Source organism: Argopecten irradians, chromosome 3, assembly GCF_041381155.1.
Source record: "Argopecten irradians isolate NY chromosome 3, Ai_NY, whole genome shotgun sequence".
Taxonomy (NCBI): domain Eukaryota; kingdom Metazoa; phylum Mollusca; class Bivalvia; order Pectinida; family Pectinidae; genus Argopecten; species Argopecten irradians.
Window position 1 is genome coordinate 55,395,311 of NC_091136.1, and position 25,951 is coordinate 55,421,261.

The 25,951-nt window shown below is 35.8% G+C and overlaps 1 protein-coding gene across 3 annotated transcripts in view; it reads right to left on the reverse strand.

The window, feature by feature from the left end:
* Positions 1-25,951, reverse strand: part of LOC138319131 (uncharacterized) — a 42,904-nt gene that overhangs the window by 8,517 nt on the left and 8,436 nt on the right. For 2 of the 3 annotated variants that reach the window (XM_069262064.1, XM_069262062.1), the window contains exons 2-4: positions 14,270-14,343; positions 11,555-11,783; positions 10,096-10,190 (exon numbers count right to left, since the gene is read on the reverse strand). In XM_069262064.1, coding sequence (XP_069118165.1) covers positions 10,096-10,190; positions 11,555-11,783; positions 14,270-14,343 — 398 coding nt within the window. The remainder of the gene's footprint in view (positions 1-10,095; positions 10,191-11,554; positions 11,784-14,269; positions 14,344-25,951) is intronic. The other variant, XM_069262063.1, reaches the window with a different exon arrangement.

Sequence of the window (25,951 nt, forward strand, 5' to 3'; positions counted from 1 at the left end):
CTAATAGGAACTTACTGCATTTGTGAATTTGATGCTGAACATTTTAAATGAATCGATAAAACATTTCCAGACAGCATGTATATGTATCTTATCAACAATTATCATTGATTAAATAATAAATTATTCACGTCTTTAACCATGGTAAATGATACACCATGAATACACGTCAAACAACAGTACAAAACTGTTTAGGGTTGTTTCCAAACAGGTAACAATAAAACATTTCAATCTGATCATGGCTTCGTTTCGTCCTTGCTGTGTAATGTGCACACCTTTGACTGATGATTTAATCCATGCTATAGAACCGGACAAGTCGAGAGGTAGTGACGCATTAATGTATCCATATGGACTGAGAAAGCGGTCTCCGTTCATACATATTTTGCCTATAAGATTTCTCTTAAAGATTTTTATTAAACATCTGCCGGTGAAACTGGAGGGGACTTTAGTGTTTGTTCCTGTCTGTCTGTCTGTCTGTCTGTCCGGATTTGGTTTCCAGATGTTAACTTGAGAACGAATTGATTGATCAATCAAAAGGTCAACTACAAAGGTCACTGTTACTAAAAATCGTTTCCAGACAATAACTTGAGAAAAAAATCAACGGATTTTGATCAAGATTCACACAATGGTAGCACATGAGAAAATACAGCTTGGGATTTGATTTGGGGTCAAAAGTCAACTATAAAGGTCACTGTTGCTAAAAAAAGTTTCTGAATGATAACTTGAGAACAAATCAACATAGTTTGTTCAAAGTTCATACAATTATAACATACCTAAGCAATAATAGCTTGCCATAGATTAGAATATGTAAATGACGGCAGGGAACGTGTGTTGCTTGCAGCACTTATTGTAAGCTTGTTGATATCGTGTTGTATCGGTGTCATCTGTGTAATCAATAACAAATACACGCTACACATGTATTTGTTGTGTTGATGTGTTTATCGTGAATAGAAAATTATATTTTGAAATATTAGTTTTATTTTTTAGCCTTTCATTACAATGATTGTTTGTGTCCTAACCATCACATTAATTAGCCCGCCTATCAGATAGTAACCACTGTGTTTCACATTATATGTACTGGTTACACAATAACTCTGAGATAGCAAAACGACATTGATTGATGTCTGGGTTGTAATGACTGTACTTATTATCCTCAACCTTTGCTTTATACAATCCATTTTCTATCATGTAAATATGAAAGTAAGAGTTAGATAAGGAACAACTCCTGATGTAATGGTAAGATCTCTAAATGGAGAATCAATTTGGTTACACTTTCAATAATCAACATGGTCACGGGAATACAGTCGTATTATACAATATGTCGTGGTAGTCTAAGTAACCTATCGTGGTAGTCAAAGTTACATTTGGTGGTAGTCAAAATAAAATATGGTGGTAGTCAAAGTAATATATGCTGGTAGTCAAAGTTACATATGGTGGTAGACAAAAATACATATGGTGGTAGTCAAAGTAACATATGGTGGTAGTCAAAGTAATATATGGTGGTAGTCAAAAATACATATGGTGGTAGTCAAAGAAATATATGGTGGTAGTCAAAGTTACATATGGTGGTAGTCAAATTTACATATGGTGGTAATCAAAGTTACATATGGTGGTAATCAAAGTAACATTTGGTGGTAGTCAAAGTAATATATGGTGGTAGTCAAAGTAACATATGGTGGTAGTCAAAGTTACTTATGGTGGAAGTCAAAGTTACATATGGTGGTAGTCAAAGTAATATATGGTGGTAGTCAAAGTAATATATGGTGGTAGTCAAAGTTACATATGGTGGTTGTCAAAGTAACATATGGTGGTAGTCAAAGTTACATTTGGTGGTAGTCAAAGTAAAATATGGTGGTAGTCAAAGTAATATATGGTGGTAGTCAAAGTTACATATGGTGGTAGACAAAAATACATATGGTGGTAGTCAAAGTAACATATGGTGGTTGTCAAAGTAATATATGGTGGTAGTCAAAGTTACATATGGTGGTAGTCAAAGTAACATATCTTGGTAGTCAAAGTTACATATGGTGGAAGTCAAAGTAATATATGGTGGTAGTCAAAGTAATATATGGTGGTAGTCAAAGTAACATATGGTGGTAGTCAAAGTAATATATGGTGGTAGTCAAAGTAATATATGGTGGTAGTCAAAGTTACATATGGTGGTAGTCAAAGTTACATATGGTGGTAATCAAAGTAACATATGGTGGTAGTCAAAGTAATATATGGTGGTAGTCAAAGTTACATATGGTGGTAGTCAAAGTTACATATGGTGGTAGTCAAAGTAACATATGGTGGTAGTCAAAGTAATATATGGTGGTAGTCAAAGTTACATATGGTGGAAGTCAAAGTACATATGGTGGTAGTCAAAGTAACATATGGTGGTAGTCAATATGTGGTAGTCAAAGTAACATATGTGGTGGAATGTGGATCAAAATATGGTGGTACATATGGTGGTAGTCATAAGTCAAAGTTAATATGGTGGTAGTCAAAGTAATATATGGTGGTAGTCAAAGTAATATATGGTGGTAGTCAAAGTAATATATGGTGGTAGTCAAAGTTACATATGGTGGTAGTCAAAGTAATATATGGTGGTAGTCAAAGTAATATATGGTGGTAGTCAAAGTTACATATGGTGGTAGTCAAAGTAACATATGGTGGTAGTCAAGTAATATCTGGTGGTAGTCAAAGTTACATATGGTGGTAGTCAAAGTAACATATGGTGGTAGTCAAAGTTACATATGGTGGTAGTCAAAGTAATATATGGTGGTAGTCAAAGTAATATATGGTGGTAGTCAAAGTAACATATGGTGGTAGTCAAAGTAATATATGGTGGTAGTCAAAGTAATATATGGTGGTAGTCAAAGTTACATATGGTGGTAGTCAAAGTTACATATGGTGGTAGTCAAAGTAACATATGGTGGTAGTCAAAGTTACATATGGTGGTAGTCAAAGTAACATATGGTGGTAGTCAAAGTTACATATGGTGGTAGTCAAAGTACATATGGTGGTAGTCAAAGTACATTATGGTGGTAGTCAAAGTACATATGGTGGTAGTCAAAGAATATGGTGGTAGTCAAAGTAATATGGTGGTAGTCAAAGTAAATATGGTGGTAGTCAAAGTTACATATGGTGGTAGTCAAAGTAACATATGGTGGTAGTCAAAGTAATATGGTGGTAGTCAAAGTAACATATGGTGGTAGTCAAAGTAATATATGGTGGTAGTCAAAGTTACATATGGTGGTAGACAAAAATACATATGGTGGTAGTCAAAGTAATATATGGTGGTAGTCAAAGTAATATATGGTGGTAGTCAAAGTAACATATGGTGGTAGTCAAAGTAATATATGGTGGTAGTCAAAGTAATATATGGTGGTAGTCAAAGTTACATATGGTGGTAGTCAAAGTAACATATGGTGGTAGTCAAAGTAATATATGGTGGTAGTCAAAGTAACATATGGTGGTAGTCAAAGTAATATATGGTGGTAGTCAAAGTAATATATGGTGGTAGTCAAAGTTACATATGGTGGTAGTCAAAGTTACATATGGTGGTAGTCAAAGTTACATATGGTGGTAGTCAAAGTTACATATGGTGGTAGTCAAAGTTAATATGGTGGTAGTCAAAGTTACATATGGTGGTAGTCAAAGTAATATATGGTGGTAGTCAAAGTAATATATGGTGGTAGTCAAAGTTACATATGGTGGTAGTCAAAGTAACATATGGTGGTAGTCAAAGTTACATATGTTGGTAGTCAAAGGAACATATAGTGGTAGTCAAAGAAATATATGGTGGTAGTCAAAGTAATATATGGTGGTAGTCAAAGTAATATATGGTGGTAGTCAAAGTAATATATGGTGGTAGTCAAAGTTACATATGATGGTAGTCAAAGTAATATATGGTGGTAGTCAAAGTATAAGGTGGTATCAAGTAATAATGGTGGTAGTCAAAGAACATATGGTGGTAGTCAAAGTAATATATGGTGGTAGTCAAAGTAATATATGGTGGTAGTCAAAGTTACATATGGTGGTAGTCAAAGTTACATATGGTGGTAGTCAAAGTTACATATGGTGGTAGTCAAAGTAATATATGGTGGTAGTCAAAGTAACATATGGTGGTAGTCAAAGTTACATATGGTGGTAGTCAAAGGAACATATGGTGATAATCAAAGTAACATATGGTGGTAGTCAAAGTTACATTCGGTGGTAGTCAAAGTTACATATGGTGGTAGTCAAAGGAACATATGGTGGTAGTCAAAGTAATATATGGTGGTAGTCAAATTTACATATGGTGGTAGTCAAAGTTACATATGGTGGTAGTCAAAGGAACATATGGTGGTAGTCAAAGTTACATATGGTGGTAGTCAAAGTTACATATGGTGGTAGTCAAAGTAACATATGGTGGTAGTCAAAGTTACATATGGTGGTAGTCAAAGGAACATATGGTGGTAGTCAAAGAAATATATGGTGGTAGTCAAAGTAATATATGGTGGTAGTCAAAGTAATATATGGTGGTAGTCAAAGTAATATATGGTGGTAGTCAAAGTTACATATGGTGGTAGTCAAAGTAATATATGGTGGTAGTCAAAGTAATATATGGTGGTAGTCAAAGTTACATATGGTGGTAGTCAAAGTAAAATATGGTGGTAGTCAAAGTAATATATGGTGGTAGTCAAGTTTACATATGATGGTAGTTTAGGTATTATATCGTGGTAGTCACATTAATATATCGTGGTAGTCAAAGTAATGAGCATGTTGTTTTTTATCTACAGCATTTGGGATAATATATCGCATTTTCATAAACTTAACTCGTGAATAGCTTTACTTTTTATGGCATTTTAAAATTACATTTATTAATATTTGAATATTTATTTATTAAAATACTCCTCATTCTTTATTTCAACAACATTATGTGAAAATTGCGATAGGAGATTACAATTAGAAGGAAACATTGAAAAGAGGTTCGAACAAAAATGCATCATGTGTGCCAGACTCGTGAATGTTTCTAAATAAGATGTATCTACATTCAGATAATTGCATTTTACTTTCTATTGTGGTCTTTGGAAACAATACATATCTTTCGTTTTACAATTTCAATATCTTTGGTCCGTGAAATCCGTCAATGTTATTGCTTATGAATTTTCTTTAAAACAATTATGTTGTATATAATATCATGGTGTCGTGACCAGGATTTAGTTTTCGAGTAATTCTTTGAGTCTAAAAACTACATGTATGCCGTTAAATTATTACTAGGACATTATAGATATTCAACTTTTATGTATTTATAAAAGTGATGAATATTAAGTAATAATACACAATAATAACTCAATGAAAATGGCTGTCAAGTCTCTTCAGTTGTTGCACTATGGTCTTTATTGCTCACACAATGGTCAATTGTGTACACAATCACTTTCGCAACAGACTGTTTTATTATTGCGATACTGTCTGTAATAATAAAATCATTTTACGCGTGTGGGAATCACGTGACAGATACATTCATCGCCACATAAGCTAATTCTTCTGAAAATAACTAATGCATTTTGTATGTTTGAAACAACATCAGTGTTATCTTGCCGGCATATTGTAACACGAGAAAGGACTTCGTTAGTTGTTAACCGCCCTACTATGTTGGATATTGCTCGGCTATTATGTATTTTTTCCTCTCATTTTCCCATTCGGGCATTTGCTGCAAGGATCAACGTAGAGCATAAAATCACATTAGGATGTTCTTACATTCTGTTGCATTGCTATTTTAGACAAAATAACGCTTTAGTTTGTAGAACTCGGGGTTAAAGGGTGATTACTGTCTCCCATGAGTGGTTCCCGGAAACATCCAGAATAATTCCTGCTGATGCAAGCCGCCACGACATATGGGCCAGGGACCATTACATATATTATTTATTTATCAAGTACAGAACAATGAAATGCTTTATGTCTGCTTGGTTGCTATATTTGCGGTTGTATCCCTATAGGCAGATGAAATGACATTTCTAGTGACGCTTCCTGAAATGACCAAACGGGTTTTGAGACTAGCGGAATAGGCAAGAAATTTCAGAAAGTGTTGCAATGAATTTTATTACAATGTAGTAATGTGATCGAAAACACACGTTCTATTTTCACAGAGTGTGGCGTTTAGAACAAAGAGAAACAGAGCTATTTTTTTAATTTAAAAATTACACATAGTCCCGTTGCAACATTCCATGGACATAAATAAAAACCGATTGGGTTTAAATGGCTATAATGATGTTAACACGGGTCCTATCCGATAGTATTACTCCCGCTTATGTACGTGGGTACGGACACGAGAGGAAACCCTCTCAAGGGTACCATACCGACCATAAAACCTAATACTATTATCACCCGTTGTAATTGTTTTCACTGATTCCCAAATCTGTTTCCGAGGCACCATGATCGAGCATCAGTAAGCTGGGCCATCGATCGCCTGCGAGAGTTCATCGTGTCGATAGGACAAATCTCTGACCAGTTGTGGTCACCAGGCTGACCACCAGGCCTGTCCAGTGGAGATCCATTCATTTTTCTTTCGACTGTTCTTGTCCTTGACGAACGGGGTCTATTCTAAGACATGCGTTGATTTTCTGAGGTGCAACATTTAATATAAACCGATCATATTTCACTATCACTTCTCTTCGCTGTAGTAAGTTTGCATTCGGATTGCAGAAACGATGAACTTGTAATTTCGTAATGAAGACTGCAGATCAAATCAATGTAGTCATATAAAATCCGGGTATAATTCGAGTACGCCCCCTATAGCAGAAATCACACTTATCCATATTTTATGAGTTTTACACAGCAACGTCTAGGCAAAGGCTTTACTCCAATGTCATCATTAAGATTGGACAGAAACATCACATTGTCAAATCCGTTAGTAGAAACACAAATATGGCTGTCAGAAAAGAGGATTAAATCTTGTTTGAAAATAGCACAGCAAATAAATACCCGATATTTGGTAGGCGATAGTTTGATAGAATCATTTCAAATACGATGTAACGTAAACATCGACCATTGTTAATCGGATATAGGCTTTACACTAGAGGTACAGTCAGTCAGCAAAAAGTACAAAACTTAAAGAGTAACACATCCGGTTTGGTATGTATTGTAACTATTTCAGTCATAACTATATAACATCATCTGATTCCTGTTGGTTAAGTGAACGCAATATCATAATGATCGTAGATCTGATGTTCATATATTTTCTCTCTATTGGTGCATTATAAATAAAAAATATTCGCGATTTCCATTTCAAAACAAGATCGCGAAGATCATTATTCGCGGATTTAAAGTTTTAATGGGATTTCCGATCAATATCGATGATGCAGATGTTCATTCGCAGATATAAACTGTCGGGAATTTGCATGGATTGCGAAATTCGCGAAAATGAATCGCACGTGAAAGAAAGTTGGTTTACAGTATTTTCTTTAATCGGAAAGATTAGGATAAAAACATGAGATATACTTGATACCAATATAACGACATTCGGTAGACTTTTATCTGTTTGAAAGTGATGCTGTTTCCTTGTGTGGTGGTCTCATTGAATGTGGCAAGGACATTCAACTTCGCACACTGACTACGTGCGACCGTATTAAATTTGGTAATAGACTTTCAATTTTAGAAACACTGTCTTTTAGTCAGATATTTACGATCGCAGAAATAATCAAGACAAGTCTAGAGAGAATATTCATTTTGGTTACAAGTGCTCTCCAACAAATAAACTATTCTATAGAGATCACCTCTATAATTATATGTCAACAATTGGTAAAAGAACTATACTGATGCTCATTGGTTAGTGGAATCTGGCCTTTTTGTGTACAACATCAAATCAAATTCTACGTCACTCGTTAAGTTCGCTCCCTCCCCCCTGCAGTTGTCACTTGTGCTACTTAATACGGGTCTAATTCGACAAAAACATTGGGGTTCAATGTAAATGCCCACATGCTACATCAGCTAATAAAAACATTCTCATTTGAAATTGCCCGTACTGCCGGATCCATGAAAGGTTTTATGACAATGATATTATCCTGACCTTGCGTTTAGGTCGATGCTGAGTGACTTTGCAGATATGTTACCAAAAGCTTGGACACGGATGATTCGGGTGCACTAAAGTACCACACTGCGGATGTACATTTGCTAACATTTTCGTTGCCATATCAAAATATAGGTCACATTGACCACATTCTTACTGAACCAATGAGGTTAAGATATCAACTTTTTAAAGAGTAACACATGTTTTACTGATATTGAGTTGAGCGTTTTAGAAATAACTTATATATTAGATGTTTATATTCTGTATAGTATTCTATTGTCATCACTCATGCTTAGATCACGCGATCATTTTCATATAGGGATATTGTTACGCAACCAGTGAGAATTTGATGTGTGACGGTTTCGTTTGCTAGTACACTGTCCCTTCATCAAACAAAAGACTAGTACGATATGGGTCTAAGCAAAAAGTGTACGAGTGAAATGAAAGTAGATGTCGATTTCAGCTCTGCTGAGTGTACAACAATTTAACCGAAGAAAATGAGAAACACACGTGATCAAACACACGTGATCAATTCTTCATAAAACTTAATTTTAGAATCGATCTTATTCAGAGAGACGACTGGATAGTCGAATGATTTTACTGGAGTTCAAGATTTTCACTGTAAAAAGGACTATATAGGTAAATGAAAGAACTCCAAGGACTGCTGTGATACTACGATACTATAGAGACAACATCGTGTAAACCCGTAACACCCATGGGAAAGGAGTGGCTACAACAGCCTCTCACTACACCTGTTAAATGACGATTTGGGTTTAATGGCTAACCAGGGAACCTTTATAGCGAGGCTTAATAGGATGTCGTTGTGTTGTCAAGTAATGTCTACAATGAAAGTCAAAAGCACATTGACGATATAGAGAAACGATAGTGATGGCCATGGGTTTTACCCCTAATAGAGAAAACTAATTTTAATACGATTTAATTTGTAGTTACAATTATGAACAGCAAATCCAATTATTTTCTTCATTTTAGATATTGGGTTGTGACTTTAAACATCTCTCTATAGAGCATGTCGTTATTTGTAATGATGAAAAGGCCATTCCTAGACACTGAATTTGTTGTGCTCTTTCTTTAATTTCTAGTTGTAAAAAATCGATCCTAAGCTTAGATCAGTTCCAAACACATTTAACATTGTGATCTTGCCAATGTGTTTTTATTTCCGATTTAATTTTTAATGATGCATCAGTGGTTCGTGTTGTTGTTTTGCAAATTATTAAGCTAGTACCTCGACACCCTATCATTACTGTCATATTACACTTCATCATTATGTTACAGACTCGATTATGTACGTATGACGTGCTAAGGAAATACTATTAATTTCCTTCGGACCGAAAAGGTATCCCTGCTGTTCATTATGAACAATGTCTCAGTAAATCATATATTGTCGTTTTAATCTCGCAAAGTTTCATGCCAGACTACATTTTATGTTTTCCTAATATAATATGTATACGAAACTAATTAAACGCCACAGCTAGAGGAAATGACGGCTCATTTTTCGGCTTCCACTATACGTATATATGGGCAAGTGTGTGTTGAGAAGCTTGGCCCTAATCTCTACTTATTATCGGACCAAGTCATTCCGAGTTAGTCCGACGGTCTCGTTCACCATTCGTACCCTGACTTATAGACACAGTGATTGTAATGTTTTGAATATAATGTTATTTTGAATTTTAACTAAAGGGAAATGTTTAATGACGATGAATGAGCACAAGGTTAAATGCTTTCAATTCACCTTCATTCCTACTGAAATCTCATTTCTACACGTATTTGCTGGCAGTTAGGTTGTGAAAAGGTTGTAATAAAACAGTACAATATTGCGCACACGCGACTGAATATACGGTTGTACGTTGTAACCCGAGTAGGATTTATCAGTGTACTAATAGGTCAACGAAAACACTGACTTTAAGCTTACCTTTTATGTGCGAAAAAAAAACCCAAAACTCTCTGTTAACATATACATTCAATTTGACATTCGTGGTAGCTTTCTCGGGATTTCAATCAATTTTACTGTATGATTTTAAGATAAATATCAAAGTGGTACTAACCTCGATAAGCTGTGGAGGCGGCATTTGGTAGTTGGTTGGGAGATTTCCATTTCCTTCATTGTCGCCAATTGTAATTCCTGCTTTCTGTTCCTCATCTGTGGTCAATAACAATACACAAGGTTAGCTCCTTAGTATTATGTATCATGTTAAATTCATCATTGTGGTAATTGCTCTCTATTGATTAGTATTAACAGCCAAGGTCATGTAAATATGACCTTCCATGTATGCGGTGTGTAGCGTGTATGAAGTGTGTGTTGTGTGTTTTGGGAAACTGTTGTATATTCGTGTTGTCTTCTTGTATAGTACTGTAATGTTTTTGTTTTTTTTAAATTTTGTCCTTAAAGAGCCATCGGTTGTAATAAATCAGACAAGAAACTATTTCATATTTATGGCGATTTTTTGTTTATTTTTTGTTTTGTTTTATTTTTAACTTTTATTAGTTATGATGCACGGTCTACGTTTGTTGGTATCACAGAAAAGAAAGAATGAATTTGTTACGTTTATATGTCTAAAACATCACGCATCATAATAATGTAGATATGGAACACGAATGAAGTATGTATTATCATTTAAATGAATGAAAGGAAATGGAATTTTCATTGGACATTTCAAACGTATATTTCAATATCTTTGTTTGTTTGTTCGTTTAATCTAATTTTCAATTTAATATTTTTTTTTTAATTTGATTTTTAACGAATTGTATATTTATAATGCGTGTCAAAAGAAACTATAACGGCACGCGACATGCTAAGTAACCCAGTACTTATTGGGTGGATTCAATAACGCCACTTTGATATTGTGATGATTGAAATACTTAATATCAGGGCATGATAAAGAAAACAAAAATATTAGTAAATAATTGGCTTGTTTATTACAAAGTGTTGTAATTTCAGCGCTACCATGTCAGCTCGGCATTTACTATTAGACTAAACAACAGACTAATCAGTCATAAAAATGTTGTTTTATGAGCCTATATGAACAGATATTGTAATAAGAATGTACGCTAAAACAACTTTGCACCTTATTGTAACGTGTCATAGCTTTCAAACAGGCTATATCAATATGTTCCAGCCTTTCGCCGATACTGGCGGCATCCCGACCACCAAGTGTATTTTTCTATATAGCCAGATCATATTTTCTGGAATGTTAAGCCCTGTCGGAAAGTCATTAGTATTCATTGTCTGGTTAATTCTGTGAGGTTTTACACAGCTATTTGTCATTGTCTGGACACTGTTATAAAATCGTACATTTTATATCGGCTGAGAAATAACTAACCATCAATCTGAATTTGTCACTAATATATTTCCGAACAGAAATAATTTGTAGCAGAATAGAAAAATGAAGTGTGATAATAAACCTAATGTAATCAATGAAATGAACGACCAATCTCTCTCGGATCTAGTGGACGGCTAGAAGAATAAGATATTGAAGCAATGATTTATATTTTTCTTAGTATTACCTAGCTCAAGTTCCTTTAATATTTCTGGATGTTTCTTCAATGTTGATAACACGTCCTCCACGATTTCCTCAAAACTGAGGTTGTCCAGCATGGCGTTGGCCTCCTCTGAGATGACATCGTTTTGGGGGATTATCGGGGGTGGAGGCGGTGGTAAGTAATTTGTCGGGACTTTCACCACGTTTGTTTTCGGTCGCTGCTGCCTCAGCTCCTTCTCAAGATTCAAAGGATTCTGGAAAAATATCAGAGGAAATAGGATATTATTACAGACAAATAAAAATCCATTTTTATGTTTGATCTAACAATTATATCATTGACATTAGACAATAACAGCAATAAACGTAAGAAAAGTCATAAAGATTTATACACTTGTTTGTTTCATTTCAAAAGTTAACGATCCACGGTTAGCAATCTTGAGATATAAGAAGTAATATTACAAGAACATTTGATATGTCTTATTTCCATTGAAACTATGTAATTGGATAGTTCTCTTTAACAATATTCCACGGGTACCAGGAGAATTATTTCTCATCAGAGTATCAGAAAACCGTATACTAAAATATCGCACTGCACAAGGATAGATTTTATTACGTATATTATATACGTAGTTATGATAAACGAAATCAAGTCTATATTAAACCTCAAGGGGACTGTAACTGGTTTAGAGATAAGTTGAGGATTAATGGTTGATGCAAACTTTTAATATGTGTGCTCGCTTATCACCATATGTCTTATGTGGGATATATATAAAAAAAATATAATATCGACTAATTTTAATAGGAAATATCAGGAATTCCCACACCTACAAATGTCGTTTACTATACAAAATTACAGGATATACTGCGATATACCATCAACTTCTATAATAAATGAAATTACTATATGTATGTCTACAAAGTCAAATCAGCCCTCGTACATAAATCATTGAGCGATGTATCATTATATTTAGATGAAACGATAAGCATGAAAAGACTCCCTTCCACCCATGGTTTTACACAATTATCCTGTTTTGTCAACGTATCTTTGGTATTATTGATTATGTCAATAAATATCAAACAAAATAAAAGAATAACGGTTTTCGTTATATCAAAATATTGAAGCTTAACCACATTTCAACATTTATTTACATCTACATTAAACGAATGATGGCCAACACTGAAACCATCACTGTGTCAACAATCGACAGAGATCTGAGACCATTGTTGCTGACACTAGTAGATTACTGTCACCAATGGGTATAAAGTCAGAAGATCACCAAGGTCAGGTAGATGAAGCAAGGTAAAGGAAAGAAACTGTTTGGATATGTAATCACAGCAAACTATTTTTCTCTTGATGATATTACCGAAATCACGAGACCAAAAATACGAGACAATATTAAATACATTTTGTAATTATGATTTGTTTGCGAGATAGAGATTAAATGAAGCGTAACAATAAAAGGATTTAGCTTTCTATTTAAAGCATAATCATGGTCTTATCTCTTCGACACACACATCAAACCGATGTTTCTCGACAGGATTCGACATACTTCTGTGACATCCTGACAATGCGTCTGAACACATTTAAAGGTTCATTGTACCGCGATTTGTATTAATCAATCGAAGATTCAGCAACAGAAGAAAGCAAGTGGTAAATGGTTTTTTTTTATTTTATCTCATGGGAAAATAGTTCGATTTTCGTTGAATTTATTATAGAAATTTCACTTTCTAATACTCTTTGAAGTTCATTCAATTTACTGTCAAATAGATCATGGTTATCATGGATAAATGTCATGATATGCTAGATATGCTGTGTGATTGCTACTATATGCTGTTACAAGTGAATATAATGTTAATATAACGTTATAGGTAAATACAAGCTTACTGTTAGTGTTGCAACACACATTCCCTGCCGCCAATTACATTTTTCTAATCTATGGCCAGTTATAATTGCTTAGTTATGCCATCATTGTATGAAGATTGAACAAATCTATTTGATCAAACTCTGTTGATGTTTTCTCAAACTAAAATTTTGTGAAAGAATTTATTTTTAGTAACAGTGACTTTTTGACTCCAAATTCAATCCCAAGCTATGTTATCCCTATGTTACTATTGTATGAAGTTTGAACAAGTTCCGTTGACGTATTTCAACTTATCATCCGGAAACTAGTGAAACAATCTATTTTTAGTAACAATGACCTTCATAGTTGATTTTTTGACCCCAAATTCAATCCCGAGCTGTATTTTCTCATATGCTACCATTGTGTGACGATTGATCAAAATCCGTAGAAGTTATCGTCTGGAAACGAAATCCGGACAGACAGACAGACAGACGGGAACAAACACTATTCGGCAGGGGACTAATAACGTATAAGAAATATAATGATTCATACTTTTTAACTCAAAAGAAGATTTAAATAATCATGCAAGTATAACGACAGTAGGAGCCATCTTTTTCACGATATTGCTGTGCTGGAAATAGTCCTCATAGCTAACAAACTACCTTGATGTAAAAATCAACCTTGAGCTATCATTAGTAGCCGTGTAATTGTGAGATTAGGTACTCTCATGAATCATTTAGAACAGACATGGAAAGTATTGGAATGGGTAATGTGTTTTCCTACATTAGTCTTGAAAAAAAGAGTCTCATGGTATAGAAAATGTTGGCCAATCTAATAAGGAGAAACTTCACTTTTATTTTACTTCCGATGCCTGTTCATTAACTGTGGCCAGACCATACCTGTGGGGAATCTACCTGAGGGCGTTCTTGGTTAGCAGTCTCCTTGTGTCCCTGCTCCAGCGATGCCGCTGATACTGTAACACACAGAAAAAGGAATTAAAATCATTGTAATGTTGTAGAGAGCTGTGATCGGGATTCGATCACACGCACAAACTATGTCAATTCCACCAGGACACGCTATGATGAAAATGAATGAGAATTGTAGCACCGAGTCGTCCTGAGCGACAGATCTGAATAGAAACGATTTCTACTCAAGCCGTGGTCTGAAAGTGTTTAAACTTTCACGACATTTTGGTTGAAATGAAGAAGAATTCAAATTAATATCGATCTATGCCGATTTTGTCCCATCCTATCGACAAAGACTTTGATTCTTATAATCATGGAAATGAAGCTGGGACTAGAGGTAATTGGGAAGGAAATCTAAGGTTTAATTGTGTTACCACTTACAGATGAAGATGACTTCAGTTATTGGATTGGAGAAAACCAAAGCATTGCTTTCGTCTGAGTATGTAATAAAACCAAAATTAAAACTTAATTTAGGCGATATTATATAGAATAGTACAGCTTTTATGATGATTCCCTAAATACCATTTTAGCACGAACAAAATGATCTTAGCCGATGTCCAGTTAACTACAAGCAGTGTCTGATAACGTTTTTATAGTAGCAATACGCTCAAAGTGTCTGGAAAAGCTTCACAACTTCATGGTCTGTTAAGCAAAACATCCATGCGTCATCATTTCAAACAACACAGTATATAATTAAACAATAGAGCTTGTCAACACGCAATTGAAGTCAAATCCTTCCAGACAGGCGCCAGGAAGTCTATTAGGTGCACTGCTTTTTTAAACAGAGAAATTAAGAATGGTTCGCTGATCAAACGAGAAGGAACGGATGGTTTGGTACATTTAATGTCTTGGACATACTTCAAATCACACTGGTTCGTTTGTGAGTACTTTAAAATCTCTATAAAGTCGAATAAAAGGTATTCGTCAATTAAACATTACATTACTTATAGTTTGGAGGATGTGAACCTAAAACAAGGATGAAAAATAATTATTTGTTCAGAAAATGCTTAGTCTCAGTTTGGCATCTAAGTGGCTCGCCTGGTGTAAGACAAATATCGTGGATGTAAATCCAAAACTAGAGAATATCAATAAAAAAGTGAAGGGAATCAGTCGTATGATAGAACCAACTGATTCAGACAAAAACAATAATACACATGTGTACTCATCATAGATATAGGAACATTGTAATGTTAGAAAACGAGGATGACGATGTACTTTACAAAGTGCAAGACTCATATATATCGACGTGTCTTGTTTACTACTCGTTTATTGAACATAGTTTCCAAGGTTATTCGATCAGATGAGGTTCATCCATTGTATCACTCTATGATGTGATAATATACACAGGTTCTTAACATTATCGGTTTATCATACTTCATATGAAGGGATATAGGGAATGGATGGGAATATCAATCCCTACATATAATACACGGTCATAGCTAGGTGTCTGTGTAACTACCACATGTTCCAATAATCACGTGAGCATTGTACTTTACCAGAAATACATCAGCAACAAAGTCAATTCCGTAAATGGCGGATTTTATGTTCCCAGTAACCGGATATTATGTTAGTTTTTTCACGGGTGAAATCTATTTCCGGTAACAATTGACACCTGATTTTGAAATGGGGCCTGTATGACGAGCTGTATCCGGATAGTATGGCAGGTAGTTCACGCGCGAAAGAAATCATTAACGGAATTGACGATCAATGGTATTGCTGTGATTGTGAAATGGTAGTCTAGGTTATCTCTGTCATCGCCCAGCTTTTATTGTCAAACAGATAAGGTAATACAATTCAATGTATTTTTCAGGACGATTTTCAAAGGGTTTGCCAATTACCTTATTATTTATGAAGGAACATAGTGTAACATAAAGATAAATATTCCAACCCTTTGCAAACTACTCCCATACTGTCCATAAATGCTTTATTGGTTTAGATTTAAAGTTAAAATATACAGCATTGATCAACGTAGACAACGTGATAGAGGGGAGGGAGGAGAGAGTAATTTACACTACCAAATCTACTGTTGCTCATTGTCACGAGAACAATTTAGATAAAACATATTGCATTAAAATTCTTCTGTCTATCATCTCACCTTTACGACTGTAATTCCATTAGATCATAGCTCGGTTAACCTATAACCGATAACCCTATAGAAGAGAACATCTTAATATTACGTAGTAACAAACAGCAATGAATGGTTAAACATGAATGATGATGATATACAGCCAAATGTAAAGAAGGCGTTAGTCATAAATACTGATTAACAAACATAACACAGAACATTGGACAGCTCTAATACTACTACTAATTAGATATATAGCAATTGAAGTTGTTACAGCGAACAGAAAAACAAATGCGCATTAATCAAATGTCAAGGACAAAGAAAAAGTTTGCTAATGTAACTATATATCGTGTGTTCCCTGGTACTGTGTCGTCAACAACTGGTAGAGAATGTATCACAACCTAAATATACCGTGTATTACGTTAGAAAGTGTTATATGATTTCGGAAGCAAGAAGTATTTTTCCTTAAACGAATTTTTCCCCGAAGTAGACTTCAAAACAGCTTTACAGGATCTTAGAACTTAACTCGTCGTTGGGTCGTTAGAAGATTTCCCCCCATATTTCTCTTGTATGTATTGATTATACTTTAAGTAAATGACGTATAATTCATAGATACTAACGTTTTTAGAGAGTTATTGGGGTTAATCTATGATGAATTTCAGATATTTTAGAGAGGTAATGGGGTTCATTCTTTGATGACTTTCAGATATTTTCAAATCATTGCATCAAACCATGAAAATAAACAAATCATAATATTTCAAATGTCACTTTAATTCGATAACCGTTTCCGACAAGTTAGTTCCCATTTGTCAGCGTTGACAGCTTCCGATAATTTAACTGAAGCGACACCAATTAATTTTCATGAATGCTTTCACAATTGCTACACTCGGTACACGATATTGAGGATTTCATCCAAAGTTCAAGACGATCATTCATGCTTTTTCTTCGACAAGAAGCCCACTCTAATCGTACGGATTCGACGGCAATATGCCACATTTAACCATCGGATTTATTAGAAAAACGACTGACATTTCTTTCAATCTATGACCTTATAACCACAGACGTTTTGGACACGTTTAACAATTGTCATGTTAATGGAAGTGTAGGGAGCAGTGATGTGGACGATAATAATGACAAACTGCTGATACGAAGCTATACCATCCGGACTTTTGATATACCACTTTTCGTTTCTTTCCAAAACAATACTTATAGAAGCATTATTATTATTATATAAATTAACGTCCTAATAACAGACGGGGTCATGTAAGGACGGCCTCCCGTGTATGTGGCGTGTTGGATGTATGAAGTGTGTCGTGCGTGTTTTGGGAGGCTGCGGTATATTCGTGTTGTGTCTTTTATAGTGGAACTGTTGCCCTTTTTATAGTGCTATATCACTGAAGCATGCTGCCGAAGACAACAAACAACACACCCCACCCGGTCACATTATACTGACAATGGGCGAACCAGTCGCCCCACTCACTTTATGTTGAGCGCTAAGCAGGAGCAGAAACTACCAATTTTAGAGGGAGATGTTAGGGAGAACAAAGTGAGCTAGGAAGAAGAGAAAAGATATTATCTTAATTTTAGACGCCTTTTACGATCATGCAATAGGGATCGCAGGTCCCGCAGGGCACAGCTCGTTATGATATTGCCTTGAAGCGAAATTATCATTTACAAATCATATATATTCAATAGTCTGAAAATGATTAAATTAAACAAGAGGATATAACACTAATTAGTTATGTAAATGATTGAAAAGAGACCAACCCGGAAGTTTAGTGTTGCTCACGTACTTTTCATTATGTTTCATTCTTGGATTAAACATATTGGCGTTATCTGTTTCCACGACATCCACATGTGTATACAAAATTAACATTTAGAACGTTTTGTTACCAGAACAATTCCCTATCATATTAGGTGGATGTCCTCCTCGCCAGACTGACACGTCGCTTTGTTTGTCTGGTCTGTCAGATAAACAGTTATCTCACAAAGTGTGTTGTATGCTATCGCGCGTCCGTTTCTAGGTTAACAGTATGTCCATGGAATCGGTGATTTAGACGCTTTAATCTTTCAAAGAGTGATGTGCGCCTGAGTATGTACATTTTAATATGTAATATATGTTTCCGGTAGTATGACATATGTAGTCCCCGTTACTGATGTTTACTGCGATACCATCTAGAAAATAAAGTATATCATAAACGTGGGGCTGATTTAATAGTGGATTCCAGAATTTATTCAAAAGTAGAACATTGTTTTAAATGATCGTGTCTTTTGTAATGTTTTGCTCTGTATGTCCTCGCTTAATTGAATTCTGGGCTAATAACGTAGTATTTAATTTAAAAAAAAACAGCGCAAAGAAGATACTCCTGCCTTTTACGAAGTTGTTTATTTACTTGTTCCGCTCGCTCCAAATCATGAAGATGAGTTCAGTAAATAAATCGGCAACGCACAGTAATAACAAAGATACGAGCTGGAATTGGATTTTAATCCTATCAAACAAATTGATGTTTTATAACTAGTCCTCTGTTGCATTAGACGTCACGACAGTACGATTTGCCTTTCAAGATGTCGGTAAGGATTATAGCGAGTGCCTTACTCTAGTATCAGCCAATATGCAAGTCTTGCTTTCCCATTACCGTATAAAACCCTCATCGATATTTGCGTCATCAGAGAAACCGTGTTCCCTCTCTGTCAAACTCAATCTAGCGAAACAAAGCCTTCTAATTAATATTTCAATACAACTTAGCTCACATTGGACTTTTCTGATTTTATTGGACATTCGTCCAGGAAATCACCGCATGCTATCCGACACCGCTGTGTTCTGTTAAGGCTTTCCTATACTGGTGCCGGAGGAAATCCCGGGAAACGGAAAACATCAAATTGTTGTAGCTAAAACAAGTTTTAACACCGGGATATCATATATCACAAGAAAGGAAAGTGAATGAATAATTAACGAATGACTATATAAAAATAGAATAAACCTCGTTATTAAGTTTGTGTCCATCCCTAAAGGACTTTCCACACATCACTAGAAGAGTAATTTGATTTCACCCGCTCTGATGAGAAAAATGTTGATTTTTGTGTTATTGCATTAAATCCTACACACCTGTTTCAGCAAACTCATAATGATGACCTATTCTTCTTTGTTATTTGTCCAGTTCAGAAAAGTAGCCATGTCATGTCTTCTGTCGACCGTATCATTAACCCAGCGGATGCTACACTCCAGATAACCTCTACGTACCAACTGGTACCATTCTCTTTATACTTGTTTAGATTATTTCCATACAGAAATGTTTCTTTAATAATTGTCATGCATTCATCTATTTGGTGTTAGGATCATAAAGCTGGAACCATCCGTCGTTTTCCCTCGTTTATCGATATCGTACTAGTATTCTCTGCCTAAACGGCAAACTGATTTCAATAGTTTCTTATAAATATCATCAATAAACTGGAACATATATAAAAGATGCTTCCTTGTGACTATTTCTTAACCTTTCACCATGAGAATCGTCTAAGGTCACAGACGTTCTGTTTTTGTATTTAGTTTATTTGGGGAACATTATTTGCACAGAAACGTACCGACCTCATACCGATCTACAGCATTCAATACAAATAAATGTTAAAATAAATCCTAAACCTATATCAAAAATTTAGATTTCATTCAAAATCACATTTATGCTTCCAAACAGAACAATGCTATGCAAACACATGACTAAGCTATTCATATGGCGTTTTCTCTCCGAGGGCTTTAGAATTATACCTGCTGCAGCTATTGCATGATCATAAAAGGCGACAAAATTTAGGATCTTATCTTTTCTCTTCTTCCTAACTGACTTCATGTTTCCTAATGTACGGCCGTACTATTGCCTCCCTTGGCACCCCCTCACTTTTGGCCTTGGGTTGTGCGTTCGCCCATGTGAGGAAGGCTCTGGGTTTTGTTCCCTGGCCGAGACACACTAAAGTCAATAATAGTGGTAGTTTCTTCTCCTAATTAGCGCTCAGAAAACAGGGAGTGGGACGACTGGTTCGCCCGTTGTCAGTATAATATGACCGGGTGGGGTGTGTTGCTTGGTATCTTCGGCGGCATGCTTCAGTGATATAGCACTGTAAAAAGGACAAGAGTTCCACTATACAAGAAGACACAACACGGACATACCGCAGTCTCCCAAAACACGCACCTCGCACTTCTCACACGCTACACACTGCATACATGGGAGGCCGTCCTTGAATTACCCTGGCTATTAATAGGACGTTAAAATAATCAAACAAACAAAATTTTCTCTCCCTTACCACTGGCAAACGGTAAGTTTCTTGGTTATAATCTACGCACTACTTAAAGGGCAGTGGCAAAATGACCAAGACGTTTGTGATGACACAATTACCAAACAACACTGTAATCAGTAGTATGTTGTTGATTTGGTGACATATAAAATACATGATTACCACTACCTTCTGATAATGATGATCTGATAATTTTGTTCTTCTACGAACAACCAAAGGTTCCCAGTTAAAAGACGTTATCGTGTGCCAGGCTAGATTTCCAGCTTAATTAAAATCACTGCATAATACAATAGAACATCAGGCTCGTGTTCCATGTCCATTATAAGCTGTCATCATAATTCAGTGCTTGATACTGGTGGTATGACATATGTCACTACTCTGGATTCAATTCAATTGTATTATTATTGTTACCAAATACAGATATCCCATTTCCTAAGTCACGTTCATTCTCTCCAGGTGGCTCCTGAATCATGGTATGACCATATCCTCATCATCCAATGATATAATTTATTGAAGCAATGAGCTGGACGCGAATATATGAAGGTTTTCTCCTGTATACAAGAGTACAAGCGAGAGGTAAGAGTCAATAGTGGTCAGATCATATAGAGATTAATATTTATGAACCTTGTATCAAGTGACTTCGGCCATGTAATATTTCTGTGTATGCCATTAGTCCAATGTCATAATGTGCCCCGGGCAGGACACCCATTGGTATAAACAATGCATTGCGATTAAATGGCTGCCTCCGCTGGTTTCACAAAAATCATGCATTTGCTGATATATGTTAAAAATGTCAAGAACGTTATAAACAATGCAAAGCTTGGAGTAGTCATAGTACTCTCAAATTTGATCATGCACCAGTTACAATGGTTAACAAGAAATAGATTTGTCAAAATTTTCAAAAATTGGAAATTCTACATCACTTTACATCGCCTTATACGTGTTAAAATACATATGATATTCTAGGGTATTTTTGTGTATTTAGCCTTCACCACCATAGTTCTATTGAATTCAGACCTGGCCTCTAATTCCATCTCCCCTATTAAGTAGTAGCCCTATATCTAGCTGCTCTTAGTTATCTTTTATGTGTCTAGAGATTAATTACTACGCGCAGTATAATTCATTAACATCGATTTCTTTATTGACCATATATTGCTAAATAGCCTTCCTCGATAGGGTACAAACATTCCTGACACTCGACAAACATGGCGGTGACACAGTTGATACATCGGTAAAGTTCCATAGAATGGCGTCGGGATCAAGGGACTTGTTTGCTTTCCTCCTACGCTGTGTTGACATAGGGAAGCTGTCATATTTTCGGACTGAAGTACTTTTTTAGCAATCCATTTGCTGTTCCTCCAACCAGCAACGCGTACGTCCCTATTCAATTTAGATAGACGGATCCGGAAATATCCTTCGCCAATGACCTTTAGTTTACCTCGTGTCTGTATAACGATACCGGAAACACCTTTTCACTGGCATTCGCCATTCTATTGCGCTCGATGACTCTCTAAGGTATCCAAGGAAGCCGCGAAACTTCACTGAGCATCAAACCAGTTATATGTCCCGGCCATTCATACTAAGTTATAGTGGATACTTGATTATCGCCCTCTCTATCTATCACATGGCTTAATTTACAAGGAAAGCCAGACAAACGTCCTTTACGAAAAGCTGCTATATATGGTTACTTTTTACCAAGATAGGAAATCTACATTCCGCTGATGCAAGATTTATATTTAAATGCAGTAATTTGTTATGGATGAATCATTCATAAGGAGTTAATAACCAGAGATGTAACAACACTTTCTCAATACCATATCAGTATCATTTTAGGGAAGTTTCAGCCAAATCGCATCGGTAGCACAAAATAGTTCAAAACATGTTTTGAAGATGGCGGCTGTGGCGGCCATCTTTGATTTCGGATCGACCTAAAAATTATAACACTTAGTCGGGACCATTTCAGGCAAGTTTCAGCCAAATTATAGAGGCAGAACTTGAGCAGAAGTTCAAAATGTGAACAGTTAACGGACGACGACGGCCGAAACACTTTCGGGTCAGATGACCTTAAAGGCGGGAAATGGTGGAGATAGAGTCTATGGTTGTTGTATGTCGACAGAGGATGATTGTGTGCTCCACCCATTTCCAAGGAGGTTTGTCCTTATACCTGTATCCACTGTAAAGAACTTAAGAATTGTATCGCACTGCATTTGAAGGCTAAAAGTGAGTCTCTGACAAATACTGATATGACTTAACAACGAACATTTGACAAAATATCGACTCGGAAACGTTCTGGTATTCCAGTTCAGTCTTTACTATGAATAGTTAGGGTATTTAGACAATGCAAAAGAAAATGTCGACACACGGAATAATGGTCATCAGTGTCTTTTTGAAGTATAGTAGCTAGCCGATGTATTTATGTAACCTCCTACATAACACTGCTTAGTGGAGCGGCTAAGGTCGGTTTTTCGACAAAATCGTTCAAATTATGAAGAAAGCATGAAACTTTGCACATGGCTTCTTTAGGACATCAGATATCAGGAAAAACGGACCCCAAAAATTCGCGGCCCCTGGCGACCCATATCTCACGTTCTATAACAACTAGACCCACACTTTAAACGTCTAAACCCATATCATTGATACTTAGTAACATTCTGGTAGTGTTAAACCTCATATAGAAGGACCGCCATTTTGAATTTCAAGATTGCCGCCAACTTTGCGAGCTATATCTGAATAAATTACATCTAATTGGGTAGGCTGACTTTAAGCCAATAAACACCTGCAAATTTAGTGTGAGTATTGATACGTTTGTATTGTTTGATTCATAAATGATTTGATTCTTGATTTAATTTCAAAATGACCGCCATTTTGAATTCCTAGATGGCCGTTTAAATTATTTTTTTCCATATTTCACTCTGTAAGTGATCGAGCGAAAAAAAAATCAAGTTAACACTCTTAACATGTTGATACATATGAGATGCCTTGAATGATATTGGAATAAACCCCTGGATTGCAACTCTACAGGCGTCATCAGAGGATCATCTTTCATGAGCTTTATCGAGACTTCAAGTGGAACATCTTCAATGTCGCAAGTCAACAGAGATTGTCCAAATCACTGCCAATCTGTAAATAACACCAAGCTCAAACATTGTCCCGTCTACTGCGATCAATCGGGCGTCTTCTCTCCTGTTTTAGACAGTAAATCCGCAGCTGATTTCTTGTCACTACCCATTACTTTCAATGTTGGCAATATTTTTTAAATTGAACGTGCAGGAAACAGGAATACCCATTCCTACATTCTTGGATATTGATATCTCCTACCAACCCTTTGTCTTCCTCCTTTCAAATCCTTCCTGACGGTGTAACTCCTATGGAACTGTCAAGTCATCCATTACAACATCTAGACAACCACATTTCACCTTATGATGTCCGAGAACCTTATTTCTTCTCAGGTGTATGTATGAATTCCTTCTTGAGATCATATAGACATCTGTCATAACTCTTTACCTTAACAAATGTGATTGGAGTATTTTCTTTTAGTGGCTTCGAATTCTTCGTTTTTTTCTCTTTTCAAGATGTCTGCCAATTTACTTAGCATCATCTCAGGGCGCTAGATATACTTTCTTTAAGGAGCTAGGGTTGTAGAATGCGCAAGAGTTCCTGGTGGCACAATCATTAGCCTGCAGGTATCGCTCCCACCTTTTTCATATATCGACGTCAACCAGAACTAAAATCCAAGGTTCCAGATGACCAATATCTGACTGAGTTAGTTTGTTGTCTATGTGGTTTCAAGTATTGTCAATCATCTACACAATTCGCACTTAGTTTTAATGACCATATATACTTTCTCTTTGAAGGCTTATTGTTCTCTACACCAGCTTATCTCCTAAGTTAGCAATGAGATTGGGAGTTCTAGCTCGGAGGCTCAGCTTATATTTGTAAAGCTTTGACATAGCGGTCATCATGGCTATCTTCCGGACTTGCTTGTGGTTTATTCTAGTGCCACTACTGGCAATTTGATAGACGTACCACAAGGGGTCATGTCAGACGAGGTAAATATCCATGCTTTGGCGCCAAAACTTAGCTATGAAGTTGTTGGAGTCGTTCAGAATTGTATCGAAACAATTTCTCTGACATGTTATCTGATATTAACAATAGAGGGAATGTCTTCCCCTGAATCCACACTTTCCAGAGACGCAGTTTACGGCCGGGCATGAACATGGTTATGCAATATAAGAGTGGCAATCTCATCCATAAAGCCTTCTGTGTAAAATGAACCCCAAATGATATCCTTGCATTCAGCACTTCTTTTTGCAAGTCTGATATTAAGGTAAATCTCCATCACACAAAGTATTTCGGATGGCAGCTAAAGTGATTTCGTTTAGATATTTTCTGATACTCCCTTGCTGTGGTGAGAGATAGCGATATGATGTCATCCATATGCATTAAATAGTTGCAGTCATAATAAACCATTTGAAGCTTTGACTACCTTCTTGCTTTATCCAAAATATGTTCGTTAGCCGTCATGAAGATTCTCATTCATCTGGAAAATACAATCTTCCATTCCACATACAAAAAGGAGATGATCCTCAATTGTTATTGTTTTGTTTGCAATTTGTATCTTTCGGAAACACTTTCTCTGCTCTCTTCCAAATGGCATTAATGAGTTTCCACAGTATCTTTTATAAGGTTTGGGTTCATCTTGCATTTGTAGACAGTGTAAGGTATACCAATAGGACATCGTGCTGATGTTTAGGCTATCTCCAATTACATAATATAGCTCTTGTATGAGTGTTCTTTCCAGAATGACGAATATTGCTATCGTGTAAAATTTGATTCTAGAACTAAAATTATCTTTTTGGCATGAAAACGGGTGTGACGCATGTTTTCCAACCTGGTGTACTATGAAAGAGTGAAAGAGTTAAAGCTCCGCTACCTGTCCGAAATATTTAAACGTTTTCTAGTGACCGTAGTGAAAGTTAATCACGGTGTGTTTATAAGGACGACATTGGGGATCAAAAGCGACCCGCTTTATGGAAATTAATGTTTGCATTTCATTTATCTATTCAGATTGGTTCAAAGAATAATAATAATGTCTAATATTTGTAGAAGTAATCAAGTTTTTACGACCGAAATTATCAGCCAATTTGGTTTATTAATGTACCTTTAATTTAATGCTGCCGGACATCTTGAATTTTAGTTTGGAGGCCATTTTGAAATTCAAATAAGAATAGAATTGTTTTGTAAAAAACGCTACAAAATATAAACACTCA